The sequence below is a fragment of the Mercenaria mercenaria genome, chromosome 8, assembly GCF_021730395.1.
Source record: "Mercenaria mercenaria strain notata chromosome 8, MADL_Memer_1, whole genome shotgun sequence".
Taxonomy (NCBI): Eukaryota; Metazoa; Mollusca; class Bivalvia; order Venerida; family Veneridae; genus Mercenaria; species Mercenaria mercenaria.
The window spans coordinates 36,024,433-36,041,632 of record NC_069368.1 but is presented as its reverse complement, the minus strand read 5'-3'; the positions used below and the strand labels follow the sequence as shown (position 1 = coordinate 36,041,632).

General features: G+C 36.5%; 1 protein-coding gene across 1 annotated transcript in view; it reads right to left on the bottom strand.

The window, feature by feature from the left end:
* Window positions 1-16,692, bottom strand: part of LOC123566580 (uncharacterized) — a 36,830-nt gene extending 20,138 nt beyond the window's left edge. Inside the window, exons 1-6 of the mRNA XM_045360824.2 lie at window positions 16,607-16,692; window positions 15,382-15,477; window positions 14,426-14,555; window positions 11,486-11,606; window positions 6,650-6,826; window positions 2,345-2,458 (exon numbers count right to left, since the gene is read on the bottom strand). Coding sequence (XP_045216759.2) covers window positions 2,345-2,458; window positions 6,650-6,826; window positions 11,486-11,606; window positions 14,426-14,555; window positions 15,382-15,477; window positions 16,607-16,667 — 699 coding nt within the window. The 5' untranslated portion in view covers window positions 16,668-16,692. The remainder of the gene's footprint in view (window positions 1-2,344; window positions 2,459-6,649; window positions 6,827-11,485; window positions 11,607-14,425; window positions 14,556-15,381; window positions 15,478-16,606) is intronic.
* Window positions 16,693-17,200: the final 508 nt, after the last annotated feature.

Below are 17,200 nucleotides of genomic sequence, written 5' to 3'. Positions count from 1 at the left end.
CAAGTGTTCAAAGTTTAAAAGCCATATGTCAAATAGTTTTGACAAAACATGGACTTGTATGAAAACAGAACCAACTTCAAAGTCCAAAAAGGGCCATAATTCAGCCAAAATAGATGACAGAGTTATTTTCTCTTTCCTACAGATAGAGACTATTATACTAAACAAGAGCTGTCCATAAGACAGCCAAGCTCGACTATTCGAAATGTTGTCCCAGAAGCAGGAAAATATTACCCAAAAAGGTTAAATATCAAAAGAGTTTTAAGTTCAAAAGGGGGAATAATTGTCAAAATATGAACTGGTACGAAAAACTTAACCATGATTTCTAAGTCAAAAGGGGCCATAATTCAGCCGAAATCCTTGATGGAGTTATGTGCTCTTGCCTATAACTGGCCATGATGATGGTAAACAAGTGTTGAAAGTTTCAAAGCTTTATCTCAAAAGACTTTGTCAAAATGTGGACTGGTACGAAAAACTTAACCAAGGTGTGACGCCGATGCCTACACTGACGCCGATGCCATGGTGAGTAGGATAGCTCTACTTATTCTTCGAATAGTCGAGCTAAAAATGCTTCAAGGCATTTAGGAGCTAAGAAACAAAACTATTTTTTACTTAAACTTTAATAGTGACCTTGACCTACAATCATAGATCATGTACACAACATACTGTCTCATCATGGGGAACATTTGTGTGCAGTATTAAGATAATCCCTCAATGCACATAAGAGTTATGGAGCGGAAACAAATTTTCACTTGATCTTCTATAGTGACCTTGACCTTCGACCGACAACAATGGGTCATGAGTGTGACAAATAGTCTAACCATGGGAAACATTTCTGTGTATATAGTAATAAAAAATCCTACAATACAATTAAAAGTTATGGGACAGAAATTAATTTTCTCTTGACCTTAAACAGTGACCTTGACCTTTAACTGTCAAGCATAGATCATGTGTTGACACATTGTCTCATCTATGGGAACGTTTGTGTGTACTGCTAAGATAATCCATCCATGCATATAAAAGTTATGGAGCAGAAACTTTTTTTACTTGACCTTCAATAGAGACCTTGACCTTTGACCTATAAGAATAATTTGTATGTGCATTTTCTACATATTGCCCTCTATCCACACACCAGATTTTATGAACCTAGCTTTAATACTTCTAGAGTAATTGCAGGATCCAGATTTGCAGATGGACAGATTGACAGTCAGACTTAGGGCATTCCTATAGTTCCCTCCGGTGTTCCACCAGTAGGGGACTAATTATGATTCTTGTGCACTGCACTCTCTCAATGGTAACTATCTCAAGTTTCATTTAAATCTTTTCAGTACTTTAGGAGTGATGCTCTGGCTAAGGTTAGAGTGATTGACAAACAGACAGACAAAAGCATCTGTGCTGCTTGAAATGGGGCTGTATCAGTAGCCAAGCATAGTCTAAATGGTCATATGTAAACAAGGACACATGGCCTTTTGCTGTTTTTTTCACTTTAAATGCTTTAAAGTGCAAAAACTCCAAACTGCCACAATACATGCCTGTCACAGTAATTTAAATACTCTACTTATAGAGCATTATGGACCTTGTGTCATAAGTTGTGGGTAATGATGTGGAGTAACTATATAAGTTTGGATCAAATTCTTTAAGCAATAACAAAGATAAAGTGAAAGTGTACCAAAATTAACCTGAAATTCTAAGTTAAAAGGGGACATAATTAACCAGAAATTCTAAGTTAAAAGGGGACATAATTCAATAAATACTGGTGCAAGTGTTATGGTCGCATGATGTGGGTGATGATGTGGAACAACTATTATAAGTTTGAATCAAATCCCTCCAGTAATAACAGAGACATAGTGAAAATGCATCAAAATTAATCTGAAATTCTAAGTAAAAAGGGGGCATAATTTATGAAAAATTGGTACCTTGTGTCTTATGATGTAGGTGATGATGTGAAACAACTGATTAAAGTTTGAATCAATTCTAGTCAGTTATAACTGAGGTAGAGTGAAAGTGCATATAATTCGAAGTAAAAAGGGGGGATAATTCATGAAATATTTGTCTCAGAGTTATGGCCCTTGAACCATATGATTTGGGTGATGATGAGGAATAGCTATTTTAAGTTTTAAGCAAATTCATCACATAATTATATAGATAAAGGGAAAGTGCATCAACACATTAACCAAAGTGTGGATGCAGAAGGACGCTGACGCAGGGTCAAGTAGGATAACTCTCCATACACTTAGTATTGTCAAGCTAAAAATCTACAACCATTACAGATTTGTAAAATGAACAATTTCACCTGTATTTGTATAAGCTGAAAAACATCATCTATTTATAAGCTATTAATCTGTACCTGTTTATAAGCTAACATCACACTTAACAATGCACATCTGTTTGTCAGCTGGACAGGGTCTAGACATAACTCGTTCAAAAATGTCATCATCTTTTCAAGGGATTCTCTTGTATTCTACAGAAAAATAGAGTAAATACTAATTAATCTAAAGAATTTAAATGTCAATTTTACTGGGTTTTTTATCGCATTTAGATCATTTTATTGAGATTGTTTAAATATTCTATAAATGAAAATGCCTAAAATTTACCATTTTGCGAAACTGCTCAATAGACATTTGACTATACCCCAAACAAGAGGGATATAACAGCCTAATATCACCTCCCTGTAAAATTACTCTCAAAAAAAAGGTCATAGTCACAGAGACACAATTTTGGTACACCACACACAAAAATACAGATAAACTGTCTTCCCTCTCACTAAGACCAGTTCCTGTGTTAAGTTTAATGATAACAGATGCAATAAAAGCATCTGTGCTGCTTTAAATGGGGCTGTATCAGTAGCCAAGCATAGTCTTGTCTTAAAGCATGAAATTTTGTGCCCATCAAATTAAAATGATTTCACAGAGGTTTCTGAACCTTGCCATCAAACTTTAAACTAAAAGTAACTAACCCTGATGAGAGTAAATAAGAGGAGCTTGCCATAAAACTGTAACCAACACTAATACAATATCTGACCATATCTAACTTTACCTTTTGGCACATGACCTTAAACCACAAGATGCCTGCCCCTTACCAAGACCGATCCTTAAGTGACACTAGGTGATAACAAGTGCATTTGTAAAGAAGATACTGTGAAATCATTAATTTACATGGGGTGACTAATACGCATGGATTCTGAGTCAATCCCCTAAGCAAAATCCCAATGAACAAATAAAGTTCCCATGCATTTTGTATTCAAAACCTGAAATCCACAAATTTATATCCCCCAAGAAATATCTGTTTTGGACAAAGCATGAAATTTTGTGCCCATAAAATTAAAATGATTTCACAGAACAGTGTGTTTCTGAACCTTGCCATCAAACTGTAAACTAAAAGTAACTAACCCTGATGAGAGTAACAAGAGCACCAATATACACCCAAAGGTATGACCTTTGACCCCTAAGTGTTACCTTGACTTTGTAGCTAGCCATCCAGAACATGCGCTTGGCACATCGTCTCAATGTCGTAAACATTTGTGTCAAGTTTCTTTGAAATCTTTCAAGGGGTTCAAGAGTTACAGAGCAATGACCTTTGACCCCTAAATGTGACCCTGACCTTGAAGCGAGACATCCAGAACATGCGCTAGTCGTTTCGATGTGGTGAACATTTGTGCAAAGTTTCTTTACAATCCTTCAAGCAGTTCAAGAATTACAGAGCGGACACAAAACACACTCATATGACTATTGACCCCTAAGTGTGACCTTGACCTTGAAGCAAGACATCCAGAACATGTGCTCTTCACATCGTCTTGATGTGCTGAATATTTGTGTCAAGTTTCTTTGAAATCTTTCAAGGGGGTCAAGAGTTACAGAGCAGACATGAAACCCACTCATATGACCTTTGACCCCCTAAGTGTGACCTTGACCTTGAAGCAAGCCATCCAGAACATGCGCTCTGAACGTCGTCTTGATGTGGTGAACATTTGTGTCAAGTTTCTTCAAAATCCTTCAAGGGGTTCAAGAGTTACAGAGAGGACACAAAATTGCTTATGGACAGACAGACGGACGGACACCAAGGGCATAACATAATACGTCCCTTTGGGCGTATAAAAATAGCTTATGGTACAGATTATTTAAGATTACTACTGAAATCTGTTACAAAATTATACAGGTGGTCCAAATCTCTTTGCTGTAGCAAAACAAGCAAGTAGGTCAGTAGATCAGGGTTAAGAATATTAAAGATGAGTATTGAAATCTATATCAAAAGTTATACATGTGGTCCAAATTTCTATGCTGTACCTTCAAAAACAAGAAAGTAGGTCAGCAGGTCAAGATGAAGACTATTCAAGATGAGAATTTAAAACTGTAATAAAAATTATACAGGTGGTCCATATTTCAATGCTGTATCTTCAAAAACAGGAAAGTAGGTAAGTAGGTCAGCAGGTCATGATTAAGACTGTTTAAAATGAGTATTGAAATCTGTATCAAACACTATACAGGTGGTCAAAATGTCTTTGCTGTAACTTCAAAAACAAGAAAGTAGGTCAGTAGGTCAGGTTTAAGAATATTAAAGATGAGTATTGAAATCTGCATCAAAAGTAATAAATGTGGTCCAAATTTCTATGCTGTAGTCAGTAGGTCAAGATTAAGATTATTCAAGATAAGAATTGAAATCTGTATCAAAACTTATACAAAATTTCTATGCTGTAACTTCAAAAACAAAAAAGTAGGTCTGTTGGTAACAATTAAGAATATTGAAATCTGCATCAAACATTATACTTGTGGTCCAAATTTCTTTGCCACTTAAAAAAAAATTAGTCTATGTAAAACAAGCTTTTCCTTTGATTTGAGTGGTGACCTAGTTTTTGACTCCACATGACCCAGTTTCAAACTTGGCCTAGGAATCATGAAGATAAACATTCTGGCCAAGTTTCATGAAGATAGGGTCATAAATGTGGCCTCAAGAGTGTTAACAAGCTTTTCCTTTGATCTGACCTGGTGACCTTGTTTTTGAACCAGTTGGAACTTGGCAGAACAATCATCAAGATCATTCTGACCAAGCTTCATCAACAAGACCTAGTTTTTGACCCCACATGATCCAGTTTCGAACTTGGCCTAGAGATCATCAAGATAAACATTCTGTGCAACTTTGTAACAAATCAAAGCATAAATGAAACCTCTATATGGCCAAAAAAGAAAAGGGCAGTAACTCTAGAACACACAATGGAATCTAGCAGGTTTTCAAACTTATTGTGACTTAAGTTGTGTGTAAGTGTGGTTAAAATCGAATGTAAAATGTCACTTCAGTTGTGTTCACAAGGTATAAATCAACAAATTTTGGCTCATTCAGGGGCCAACCAGGGGCCTTAACTCCGAAACCTATGATTGGATCTGACAGATTCATCATGGAATCCAAGATCTAGTGTTGTTAAAGATATTTTGCAAATTTGTATTAATTAAATCGAGCCATAAAATTAATGAAGTCTCTATATGGCTGCAAAAGCCAAACTAGCAAATTTTGGCCCTTTAAGGGGCCACAACTCTGGAACCCATGATGGGGTCTGGCCAGTTTCCGAAAGGAACTGAGATACTATGCCAATGCAAGTTGTGTGCAAGCTTGAGTAAAATATATTGCAAAATGTGATCTCTACCATGTTCACAAGCCAAAATAGCGAATTTTGGCCCTTTAATGGACCATAACTCTGGAACCCATAAAGGGATCTGGCCAGTTTTCGAAAAGAACCGAGATATTATGCCAATACAAGTTGTGTGCAAGTTGGGTTAAAATCTATCGCAAAATGTAGTCTCTATTGTGTTCACAAGAAATTGTGGATGGATGACGGATGCCGCCGATGGACAATGGGCGATCACAAAAGCTCACCTTGTCACTATGTGACAGGTGAGCTAAAAATAAGACTCTTGAAAGGGAAGATAATTTACATAAATTTTCAGTAAAAGCTTGTTTTCAGATCTTTAGATACAGAGATATATTTTATTTATTCATTTGGTTAGGTCTAACTTCGCATTGGCACAATTATTGGTCATATGGTAACTTTCCAGCGTTGATAGAGGAAGACCCGAGGTGCCCCTCTGTGCATTATTTCATCACAAACGGGCACCTGGGTAGAACCACCGACCTTCCGTAATCCAGCTGGATGACTTTCTCACATGAAGAATTCAACGCCCCGAGTGAGGCTCGAGCATCGATAAATGGCAAGTCATTTGGGTTCAAGCCTCATTTGGGGCATTGAATTCTTCATGTGGATAATTAATTTTTTTTTTTTTTGTTGGATTTAACGTCGCACCGACACATGATAGGTCATATGGCGACTTTCCAGCTTTAATGGTGGAGGAAGACCCCAGGTGCCCCTCCGAGCATTATTTCATCACGAGCGGGCACCTGGGTAGAACCACCGACCTTCCGTAAGCCAGCTGGATGGCTTCCTCACATGAAGAATTCAACACCCCGAGTGAGGCTCGAACCCACATCGATGAGGGGCAAGTGATTTGAAGTCAGCGACCTTAACCACTCGGCCACAGAGGCCCCAGGTGGATAATTAAATGTGATTGTATATTTATATATATGCATAAATTATGTAATAAATACTATACATGTATTATTCTATGAGCATTCCTAAAGTGTCAGTACAAAACTGGCAATATCATACCATTCTGTAGAGTGATGCAAGGACTAGATTTGTAAGTTCAGGATACTTTCTGTCTAGATAATTATCAGCTGCAGTAAGAAGGGAAACCACATCTTCAAACCTCCCATGTTCATACAACAAGTCCATCATTATCATAAAACACTGACGATTTCTACATGATGTTTCAACATTATATTTCTGGAACAAAAAGAATACTGTTATTTCACAATTTTAAGTAAACTTGCCCTTATCTGGTTTATTATTATATATGAACTGTAAATAAATGAATTCCTGTTGGCCAGAATTTTTGTTTAACTGCAAAAATACCACATGATATTGCATAGTTTTTACATTAGTACTTCGGTTTGGTGAAATTCAGCCTGATGGTATATAACAAGTAGTGTAAACACTGTAAAAAAATAAATCAAGGGCCATAACTCTGATGAAAACCACTCAATCGGTACATGCCAACAATAAGTGAACCTAGGCTTGATGTACAATTATGCCTGACACTGATTACTCCTGTACGGTTTGGTCTGAGTCCACCCAGTAAAATAAGAGAAGTGGTCAAAAGATCATAAAATTTTACTTTAACTCCACTGAATATCAATGGGTAGAACCACTTACTTTCCATAAGCCAGCTGGATGACTTCCACATATAGAGAATTCTTCTCCAAATAGAGGTTTCAAACCCACATCAGCGAAGGGCATGTGAACTGAAGTTAGCAACCTCAATATGCAGACAAGATAAACTACAACAAATCAAGGACCATGACCTCACTGACAAGAGCTCGTCGAACACGAAATGCCCCCCTTGATGCATTCAGTAATTGCACAAGGAACAGAAATTATATGCTCACTGTAAACACAAATTCCATTTCGGAACACAAAACTATGCTTGTGGTTCAAATTTAAAGGCTGTAGCTTGAGAAATGTGAAAGTACAGGTCACTAGGTCAAAATCAAGGTCAAATTTTATTTTGGAACAAAAAGCTATGCATGTGGTCCAAATTTGAAGCCTGTACCTTCAAAAATGTGAAAGTAGGTCACTAGGTCAATAACAAGGTCAAAGTTTTTTTCAGTACACAAACCTATGCATGTGATCCAAATTTGAAGGCTGTAGGTACAGAAATGTGAAAGTAGGTCACTAGGTCAAGATCAAGGTCAACTCATGTCAAGGTTCATCTTGCCACTCAAAACTATACATGTGGTCCAAATTTGAATGATGTAAGTTATGGACATGAAGATTCTAAGTTTTTCCCTGTATAAGTCTATATGAACCATATGACCTCTGGGGCGGGGCCATATTTGACCCGAGAGGGATAACTTGAACAAACTTGGTAGAGAACCACTAAATGATGCTACATTACAAATTACCAAAGCCATAGTCTTTGTGGTTTGGACAAGAAGATTTTCAAAGTTTTTCCCTATATAAGTATATGTAAACCATGTGACCCCCACGACGGAGCCATATCTGACCCTAGGGGAATAATTTGAATAATCTTAGTAGAGGACCACTAGATGATGTCATATACAAAATATCAAAGTCCTAGGCCCTGTGGTTTTGGACAAGAGGTTTTTCAAAGTTTTTTTCCTATATAAGTCTATATAAACCATGTGACCTTAGGGGTGGGGCCATATTTGACCCCAGGGAAATAATCTGAACAATCTTGGTAGAGGACCACTAGATTTTGCTACATACCAAATATCAAAGCCCTAGGCCCTATGGTTTTGGACAAGAAGATCAGAAACCATTTAACTGTTCCTGACCAATGTAACCTTGACCTTTTGACCTAATGACCTCAAAATCAATAGGGGTCATCTGCTGGTCATGGCCAACCTAACTATCAATTTTCCTGACACTAGGCCCAAGCGTTCTTGAGTTATTGCCTGGAAACCATTTTACTGTTCCTGGTCACTGTGACCTTGACGTTTGACATACTGACCTCAAAATCAATAGGGGTCATCTGCTGGTCATTAACAACCTCCCTATCAACTTTCACGACCCTAGGCCTAAGCGTTCTTGAGTTATCATCCGGAAACTGTTTTACTGTTCAGGGTCACTGTGACCTTGACCTTAAACATACTGACCTTAAAATCAATAGGGGTCATCTGCTGGTCATTACCAACCTCCCTATCAACTTTCATGATCCTAGGCCCAAGCATTTTTGAGTTATCATCCGGAAACCGTTTTACTGTTCAGGGTCACTGTGACCTTGACCTTTAACATACTGACCTCAAAATCAATAGTCATCTGCTGGTCATTACCAACCTCCCTATCAACTTTCATGATCCTAGGCCCAAGTGTTCTTGAGTTATCATCCGGAAAGCGTTTTACTATTCAGGGTCACTGTGACCTTGACCTTTGACATACAGACCTCAAAATCAATAGGGGTCATCTGCTGGTGATGACCAACCTCCCTATCAACTTTCATGATCCTAGGCCCAAGCGTTCTTGAGTTATCATCTGGAAACGGATTGGTCTACATTCCAACCGACCGACCGACCGACAGACCGACCGACTGACATCTGCAAAACAATATACCCCTCCTTTTTCAAAGGGGGGCATAAAAATCAATGAACCACATCATACTGACAATATGCTAAATTTAGCTCGGCATGGATTATTTCTGTCAGGTTTGGTGGAAATCTGCCCAAGAATAAAAGCTCACCAAACCATAATCATGATACTGAAAAGTTACTATAAATAGCTCATCAAATTTATGTCCTTGAAATCAAAATATTGAATGTTACTGAGTGAGTACAAAATTATTGCAAACAGCCACTCATAGTTCAAGTATTGTCCTTCATATGGACTGTATGGCCTTAATCAATATTTATTATGTTTTCAGTGATTGAGAAGATATGTTCAGACAAAAAGTTATGCAATTTGACCTCTGGCTTCCAAGTGTGACCATGATCTTAGACCTACAGACCTAGGCAATGGGCTCTGCACATCCTCTTGATAAGGTAAACAGATTCTCAACTGATTAAAACTCTTGATATGATGCAAACACTAAATAAACCTACTTAACCACTGAGCTTCAACTGTGACCTTGAAATTGACCCTAGTGTTCTAGGTCCTAATATATATATTATTGTACCACAATGATGAACATTAATTTTATTTGTAGCTCTTTGAAAATTCGTTTAATGCTTTTGGAGGTAAGCTTTCAGACTGATGGGCAGACTGACCGACAGAGGGACTGACTGACAGAGGGACCAACTGACTGTGACAGAATGATGATGTTTAGATATGAGTGACTCTAATTTTGCCCCAAGATACAAACATACCTATTGCTGGGCATGCATGACTGCACTATAGCCTATATACATTGTACCTAGGACAAAAATGAAGTTTGAAATCACCTGAGTCTAGACACAGTATATCTGAAATTTAGAAAAAAAATACCACAGAGAGTATTTCTTACTACCAGTAATGCCTGTTAAATTTGCCAAGAAAAGACTTTAATGGAAAGCACATATTTACCATTATCAACAAGAGTGCCAGAATGTCACAATATACGCCCGTCACAGCAAATTTCTTTACTCTAGCACCTGTATTTGCAAATGGAATTTTAATTTTGTGGTTGTTTAGTAATCATTGTAAGTCATTTGTTTTTCTAAGTCCACAAAAAAACTCCTTACCAGGTAGAGATACCTTAAAATACACCTAAAATTTGAAAGTAACATCCATGTTGTACCACAGAAAAGTGGTCTTGTTTTTTCCCTATGGTCAATTATAAAAAAGTTACAATATAAGTTATTTATAGTAACAACTAAGGGAAGATAATCTTTTTAAAAAAAAAAAAAAAAAAAATCCCCCAAAAAATTGTTAGTCCACACAAAAATCTTTACCAGGTAGAGATTAGTCAAAATACACCTCATAATTGGATGTAGCATGCATGTTGTACTACAGAAAAGTGGTCTCGATTTTTCCCTACAACTAGTAATGAAAAAGTTACAATATAAGCTATTTATAGTAACAACAAAGGGAAGTAATTCTAAAGAAGGGAATTGCCCATGACACTTCGTCTCATGATGGTGTATAATTGTGCCAAGTTACATCAAAATCCCTCTATGCATGAAGAAGAAATGCTTCGGACAAAGTCATTCTTGTATCTGACCTTTGACCTCTAAGTGTGACCTTGACCTTTGACCTAGGGACCTGGTTCTTGCGCATGACACTCCGCCTCGTGGTGGTGAACATTTGTGCAAAGTTATATCAAAATCCCTCTATGCATGAAGAAGAAATGCTCCGGACAAGGTTTTCATTCTTGTATCCTTTGACCTCTAAGTGTGACCTTGAACTTAGACCTAGGGACCTGGTTCTTGTGCATGACACTCCGCCTCGTGGTGATGAACATTTGTGCCAAGTTATATCAAAATCCCTCTATGCATGAAGAAGATATGCTCCAGACAAAGTTTTCTTTCTTGTATCCTTTGACCTCTAAGTGTGACCTTGACCTTAGAGCTAGGGACCTGGTTCTTGCGCACGACACTCCGTCTCATGATGATGAACAATTGTGCCAACTTTCATCAAAATCCCTCCATGTATGAAGAAGATATGCTCTGGACAAAGTCATTCTTGAATTTGACCTTTGACCTCTAAGTGTGACCTTGACCTTAGACCTAGGGACCTGGTTTTTGCGCATGACACTCCGTCTCATGATGGTGAACAACTGTGCCAAGTTTCATCAAAATCCCTTCATGCATGTAGAAGATATGCTCCGGACAAAGTCTGTGGACGCCACCCGCCCGCCCGCCAGGGGCGTTCCCATAATATGTCCCGTTTTTCAAACGGGCGTATAAAAATAATTTAAATATACAGTCTACAGAGATTGATGATTTTTCTTACTTCATCTAAAAACCATTTAAATGCCATGTCATGTTTTCCATGCAGATAAAGCATTTGAAGAGCATGTATACCCACTGGGAAGTATGTATGGAAAGACTGTTTTTCTTGTAGTTCCTTGTACCTGTAACACAGAGTAAACTTTATATAGTTAAATTCACTTCTTACCAGTCAGCAGTCAAAAGAACTATCTATTTTTAGCTCGTCTGATTTTTAAACAAGAGGGCCAAGATGGCCCTAGGTCACTCACATGTTTGACATAGTGATTTCATGGAAACAGATATTCTGGCCAATATTCATTAGGATTGGACAAAAAATGTGGTCTGTTGAGTTTAAACAAGTATTTTCTTTGATATGACCTAGTGACCTAGTTTTTTATCCTAGATGACCCATATTCAAACTTGACCTAGATTTCATCAAGGCAATCATTCTGACCAAATTTCATGAAGATCAATTAAAAAGTACAGCCTCTATCGCATACACAAGGTTTTTCTTTGATTTGACCTCATGACCTACTTTTTAACCCCAGATAACCAATATTCAAACTTGACCTAGATTTCATCAAGGCAATCATTCTGACCAAATTTTATGAAGACGAATTGAAAAATACAGCTTCTATCGCATACACAAGGTTTTTCTTTGATTTGACCTAGTGACCTAGTTTTTGATCCAAGATGACCCATATTAAAAAACAATCTAGATTTCATCAAGGCAATCATTCTGACCAAATTTCATAAAGTTCAATTGAAAAATATGGCCTCTGTCGCATACACAAGGTTTTTCTTTGATTTGACCTAGTGACCTAGTTTTTTATCCCAGATAACCCATATTCAAACTCGACCTAGATTTCATCAAGGCAATCATTCTGACCAAATTTCATGAAGGTCAATTAAAAAGTACAGCCTCTATCGCATATACAAGGTTTTTCTTTGATTTGACCTCATGACCTACTTTTTAACCCCAGATAACCAATATTCAAACCTGACCTAGATTTCATCAAGGCAATCATTCTGACCAAATTTTATGAAGATGAATTGAAAAATACAGCTTCTATCGCATACACAAGGTTTTTCTTTGATTTGACCTAGTGACCTAGTTTTTGATCCAAGATGACCCATATTCAAAAAAAATCTAGATTTCATCAAGGCAATCATTCTGACCAAATTTCATAAAGATCAATTGAAAAATACGGCCCCTATCGCATACACAAGGTTTTTCTTTGATTTGACCTAGTGACCTAGTTTTTTATCCCAGATAACCCATATTCAAATTCGACCTAGATTTCATCAAGGCAATCATTCTAACCAAATTTCATGAAGATCAATTGAAAACTAGAGATGCTTTTGAGAAAAGCGCATGCCTCCCACAACAGCCTTGTATGTCTGGATTGTTCAGAGGAATGGTTCCTATGAAAAATGTCTGGTTTCTCTAGATGGTCTAGACGAATGGATCCATAGATGGTCTAGACCAGCGGATCCAATCAGAAATTCAATTAAGGGCCATAATTCTAAAGTGCCTGGGCAGATTTGGCTAGTTATCGAATTTGGCCGGGGTCTTATGGTCAAACACATTTTGTTCAAGTTTGGTGAAGATCGGATGAGAAATGTTCGATTTAGAGTGCGGACAAGATTTGTGACAGACAGACACACAGACACACACACAGACTGGAGTAAATCAATATGTCTCCCACACCACTGTGTGGTGGGAGACATAAATACAGCCTCTATCGCATACACAATGTTTTTCTTTGATTTTGATCCAAGATGACCCATATTCAAACTCGACCTAGAATTTATCAAGGCAATCATTCTGACCAAATTTCATGAAGATCAATTGAAAAATACAGCCTCTATTGCATACACAAGGTTTTTCTTTGATTTGACCTAGTGACCTAGTTTTTGACCCCAGATGACCCATATTCGAACTGGACCTAGAATTTATCAAGGCAATCATTCTGACCAAATTTCATGAAGATCAATTGAAAAATACAGCCTCTATCACATACACAAGCTAAATGTTGACAGACGACTGACGACAGACAGACAGATGACAGACGACGGACGCCGTACATCGAGCAATCACAATAACTCACCTGAGCATTGCTCAGGGGAGCTAAAAAATCTATGAGGTGTAACTGTCATCACTTAATTGTCAGCATCAGTTAAAAATTTTCTTTAGGTCCGCCTTTTCCCAAAAACTGTAAGAGCTACAGCTTTGAAACTTTGCGCACTTGTTTATCATCATTAGGGGACTATGTAGGCGAAGAACCAGAACTCTGATATGCATTTTGTCAAAATTACAGCCCTTTTTGTACTTAGAAAATCTGAACTATAACTTTTTTCTTACATACAGTCCAGCACTTGCAGATGCGCGATGGCACCAGTAGGCGGTGCTCTAAATGTTAGCTCTGGCAGCCATGTTTCAGAAAAATAAGAATATTCTTGGTAGATGGTCACCCAAGGAACATTTCTATGAAATCATTTTAAAACTGGACAATGTAAGAAACTGAACAGTTAACATGATTTAATAAAGACCTATGATGATATAATTACTTTAAGAGGTGATCTGAAGGAAATCTTTAAGAACTGTCATTAACTTTTCAAATCTGGTCTGCAGATGTTTGCTGTACTTATATTAAACAGGGGTACAATCAATTAAATAGCGTTTCTACCTTTTGTTTTCATTCACAGTGATAAGAGTTTAAAATTAAATGAATTATTTAAGACACTGTAAGAAGGTCTTTAGATTAAATGAATGTACAAGACACTGTGGTCCTAAGACATTGTGGTAAGATCTTTAGACTTAATGAATGTTTAAACTACAGTTCCAAGGTTAGCTAAATGAATAAGTCCTTAGAACCCATATATATTTATTATATATATTATATGTAATTGCTTAATATCAATAAAAATACATTATGTATCTATAAGAAATTTTGCTAACCTTGCTATAACTTCTAAAGCAAAGTTAAACTCATCATCATTGTCTGCTAGATACAGCAGTGTTGTTATGTCCTCTGTTAATATCTTCTTCCCATCATCCATATACACTTGCAGACGTTTCAGAAAATCCCCTAAAAATAATTAAAGAAAACTCACAAGTTTAAGTGACGGCTTTCTTTAAAAGTAATCATAAACAAGAAATTGTAACGAGGTTACCGATATTCCCAACCATGCCAGGTACATTACAAGTTTGAAGCTTTATGCCCAACGATACAAACTCCTCTACATATTGAAGCAACATTGGAAAACAGGAATTATCATTAATCTGATACATGTATGCTCCCCAAATAGACACAGGAAGTGCCCCTATATTTGCATAAAGGGCATCAATAGAAAAAAGGGGGAAATAAGTTTTTCAACTAATACTGTTAAAGCTACATGTACTCTCCCACTGTTTGGAAGAAATTCTTTAACATGTTCATTTCCATGAAAATGCAGAAATGTAAATTTTCTGCATTATTTCAAAAGCGTTATAATGGTTTATTATACTTCTGTACAATATTTTTGTTTATTTACAAGAATATCTTGCAAAAATCTTATGTTTGTATCACTAGTCACTATTTTATGGATTTTTGAGAGAAATTATTTTTCGCCTAAAATCTGCGGGTAATTCCCTTCAAGTTATAAATGGTTCTAAATGCATCTAAACAACTATCATTATATCTAGACTTTGTTCAGTTTTTACCTACAACTCTATTAAAAGTGTGCGAAAAATGCATTTGCAAAAGGGGGCTTGTAATAAGGGTTCCAATTTGAAAAACAAAACAGTCCTTTTTTTTCTTTTATTTTCTCTTACAGAATACAGCTTTAAAACCTGGAAAGCCATGAAAACTTAATGCTGTACCATTTGAACAGTTTGATATTGCATAAAACTCACCAAATTTAAAATATAAATACCTTTCCTGTGAGCTATCTTCTGTCTCAATATTTGTTGTTGTGTATCAAATTCCAGGAGGCCCAATGGAGAAGGACTAAACAGTTGTCTTCTTATCACTGGAATACAAACTTGTACAGTACTTAACTGTCATTATATTTGTAATGTAATTATTACAAGCCCCTTTATGTCGGTCAATAGCTATACATAGCTAATGTTGTCTGTATATTAACACCGACTTTAAATAAAATTTGTATCTCTTGTATCTTGTAATCATTTATATTGTTGCACCAGCTAGAATCACTTTCTCTACAAAATTCTACATTTCCTTTTTATTCCTTCATTATTTTCTTACATATCATTGGAAAAACTTGAAACTTACACCACATAAACTTCAGCTTCTATTACAACTGAAAATATCAGCTCTCTGACCTAGAGACGTTAAATTCAGTTTAAGGGCTCAAATGGGACCCTGAAAAGTGGTTAATTTATCTGTAGGGTACTAATATCTGGACTAATATATGGAGGCTATGCGACAATATTTTGAAGAAGAACAGGAGCTGTCCGTAAGACAGCCAATGCTCCTTTGAATTGTTGTCCCAAAACCTAAACTACCGGTATTACCCTAAATCTTAAAATATCTTAAGGGTTTCACTATCCACTATCTGCATTAGTTTTGGAGATAGTACTTGCAAGCAAGTTCAAAAAGGGACATAGTTTTGCAAAATAAATGTCAGAGTAATGTGACTAAATGTTATGACCTAGTTTTATAAACCTAAAGAAACTTGTTAAGTTTTGCGCATATTTGTGTAAAACAAGTGCTTTAATCACATTTTTTCACTGCTAGAATACATTATGCTAGTCAAATGTCTTCGACAATGACATGAGTATTACATCCCATTTCAAATGGTCATGCACCGTCAGTATATAGAAGACCATACTTAAGTTGACTGGCATTTCACTATAAGAACTATTCAACTTTACTTTTCCCCGTTTCATTAATTCATGATAGAACTTTCATGAAAAATAGGTTTAGGAAAAAGTGATCGATGATCTATAAGAATATATAAATACGACCTGAAGTTGTTGTTAAAATGGACTGGAATTACTGTCCTAAGGAAAATCAATAGCAGTGCCAGACCTAAACCTCGCGAAAACATAATACAAATAGGGTATCTTATCACGCTCAAGCAAAAATTATGACTGTTGAATCAAGCAAAGTGATTAATAATTTTCTTAAGAAAATACCCTGAAATTGCAACAGTTTCACGCCTTTAAAGGTCCTCAATCGTAAAATGTTTTTGAACATGACTTTTTTTGTTTGTGTAACGTAAGAAATTACATTCGTGATAATCGCTAGATACACTAAGCAAGGTGCGTAGACATACGAAGACGCACTCTACAGTCAGGAAATCGGACGCATCATACAGTTATAGGTGGTCCGTAGTAAGTAGGTGGAGCGATGATATTATGATAAAGTTGTCAGCGTTTGCGCGGTGGCAAGCAACAGCTAGAAACGAAAAAGATGTTTAAATCATTAAGTAGCCTACATTGAAAGCACTAATCATTGATATTTAAAATATTACAAATGTTCATTGTGTAAATTAATATGAACCCGGGCGATAGATTAATTAATTACCGTAATAAATCTACCAAAAGTTAGAAATATAGATCTAACTAAACTGAAATATATAAACTAGATACTACAATGTATATAAATCTATAAAGCTTTAATATAATTTTTTTTGGGGGGGGGGGATAATTTTTAAATGGAGCCAAAAACGATACCTTGGCGGTCCATATAATTACAGTAAAATGTATCGTACAGCTATTGGACATAGG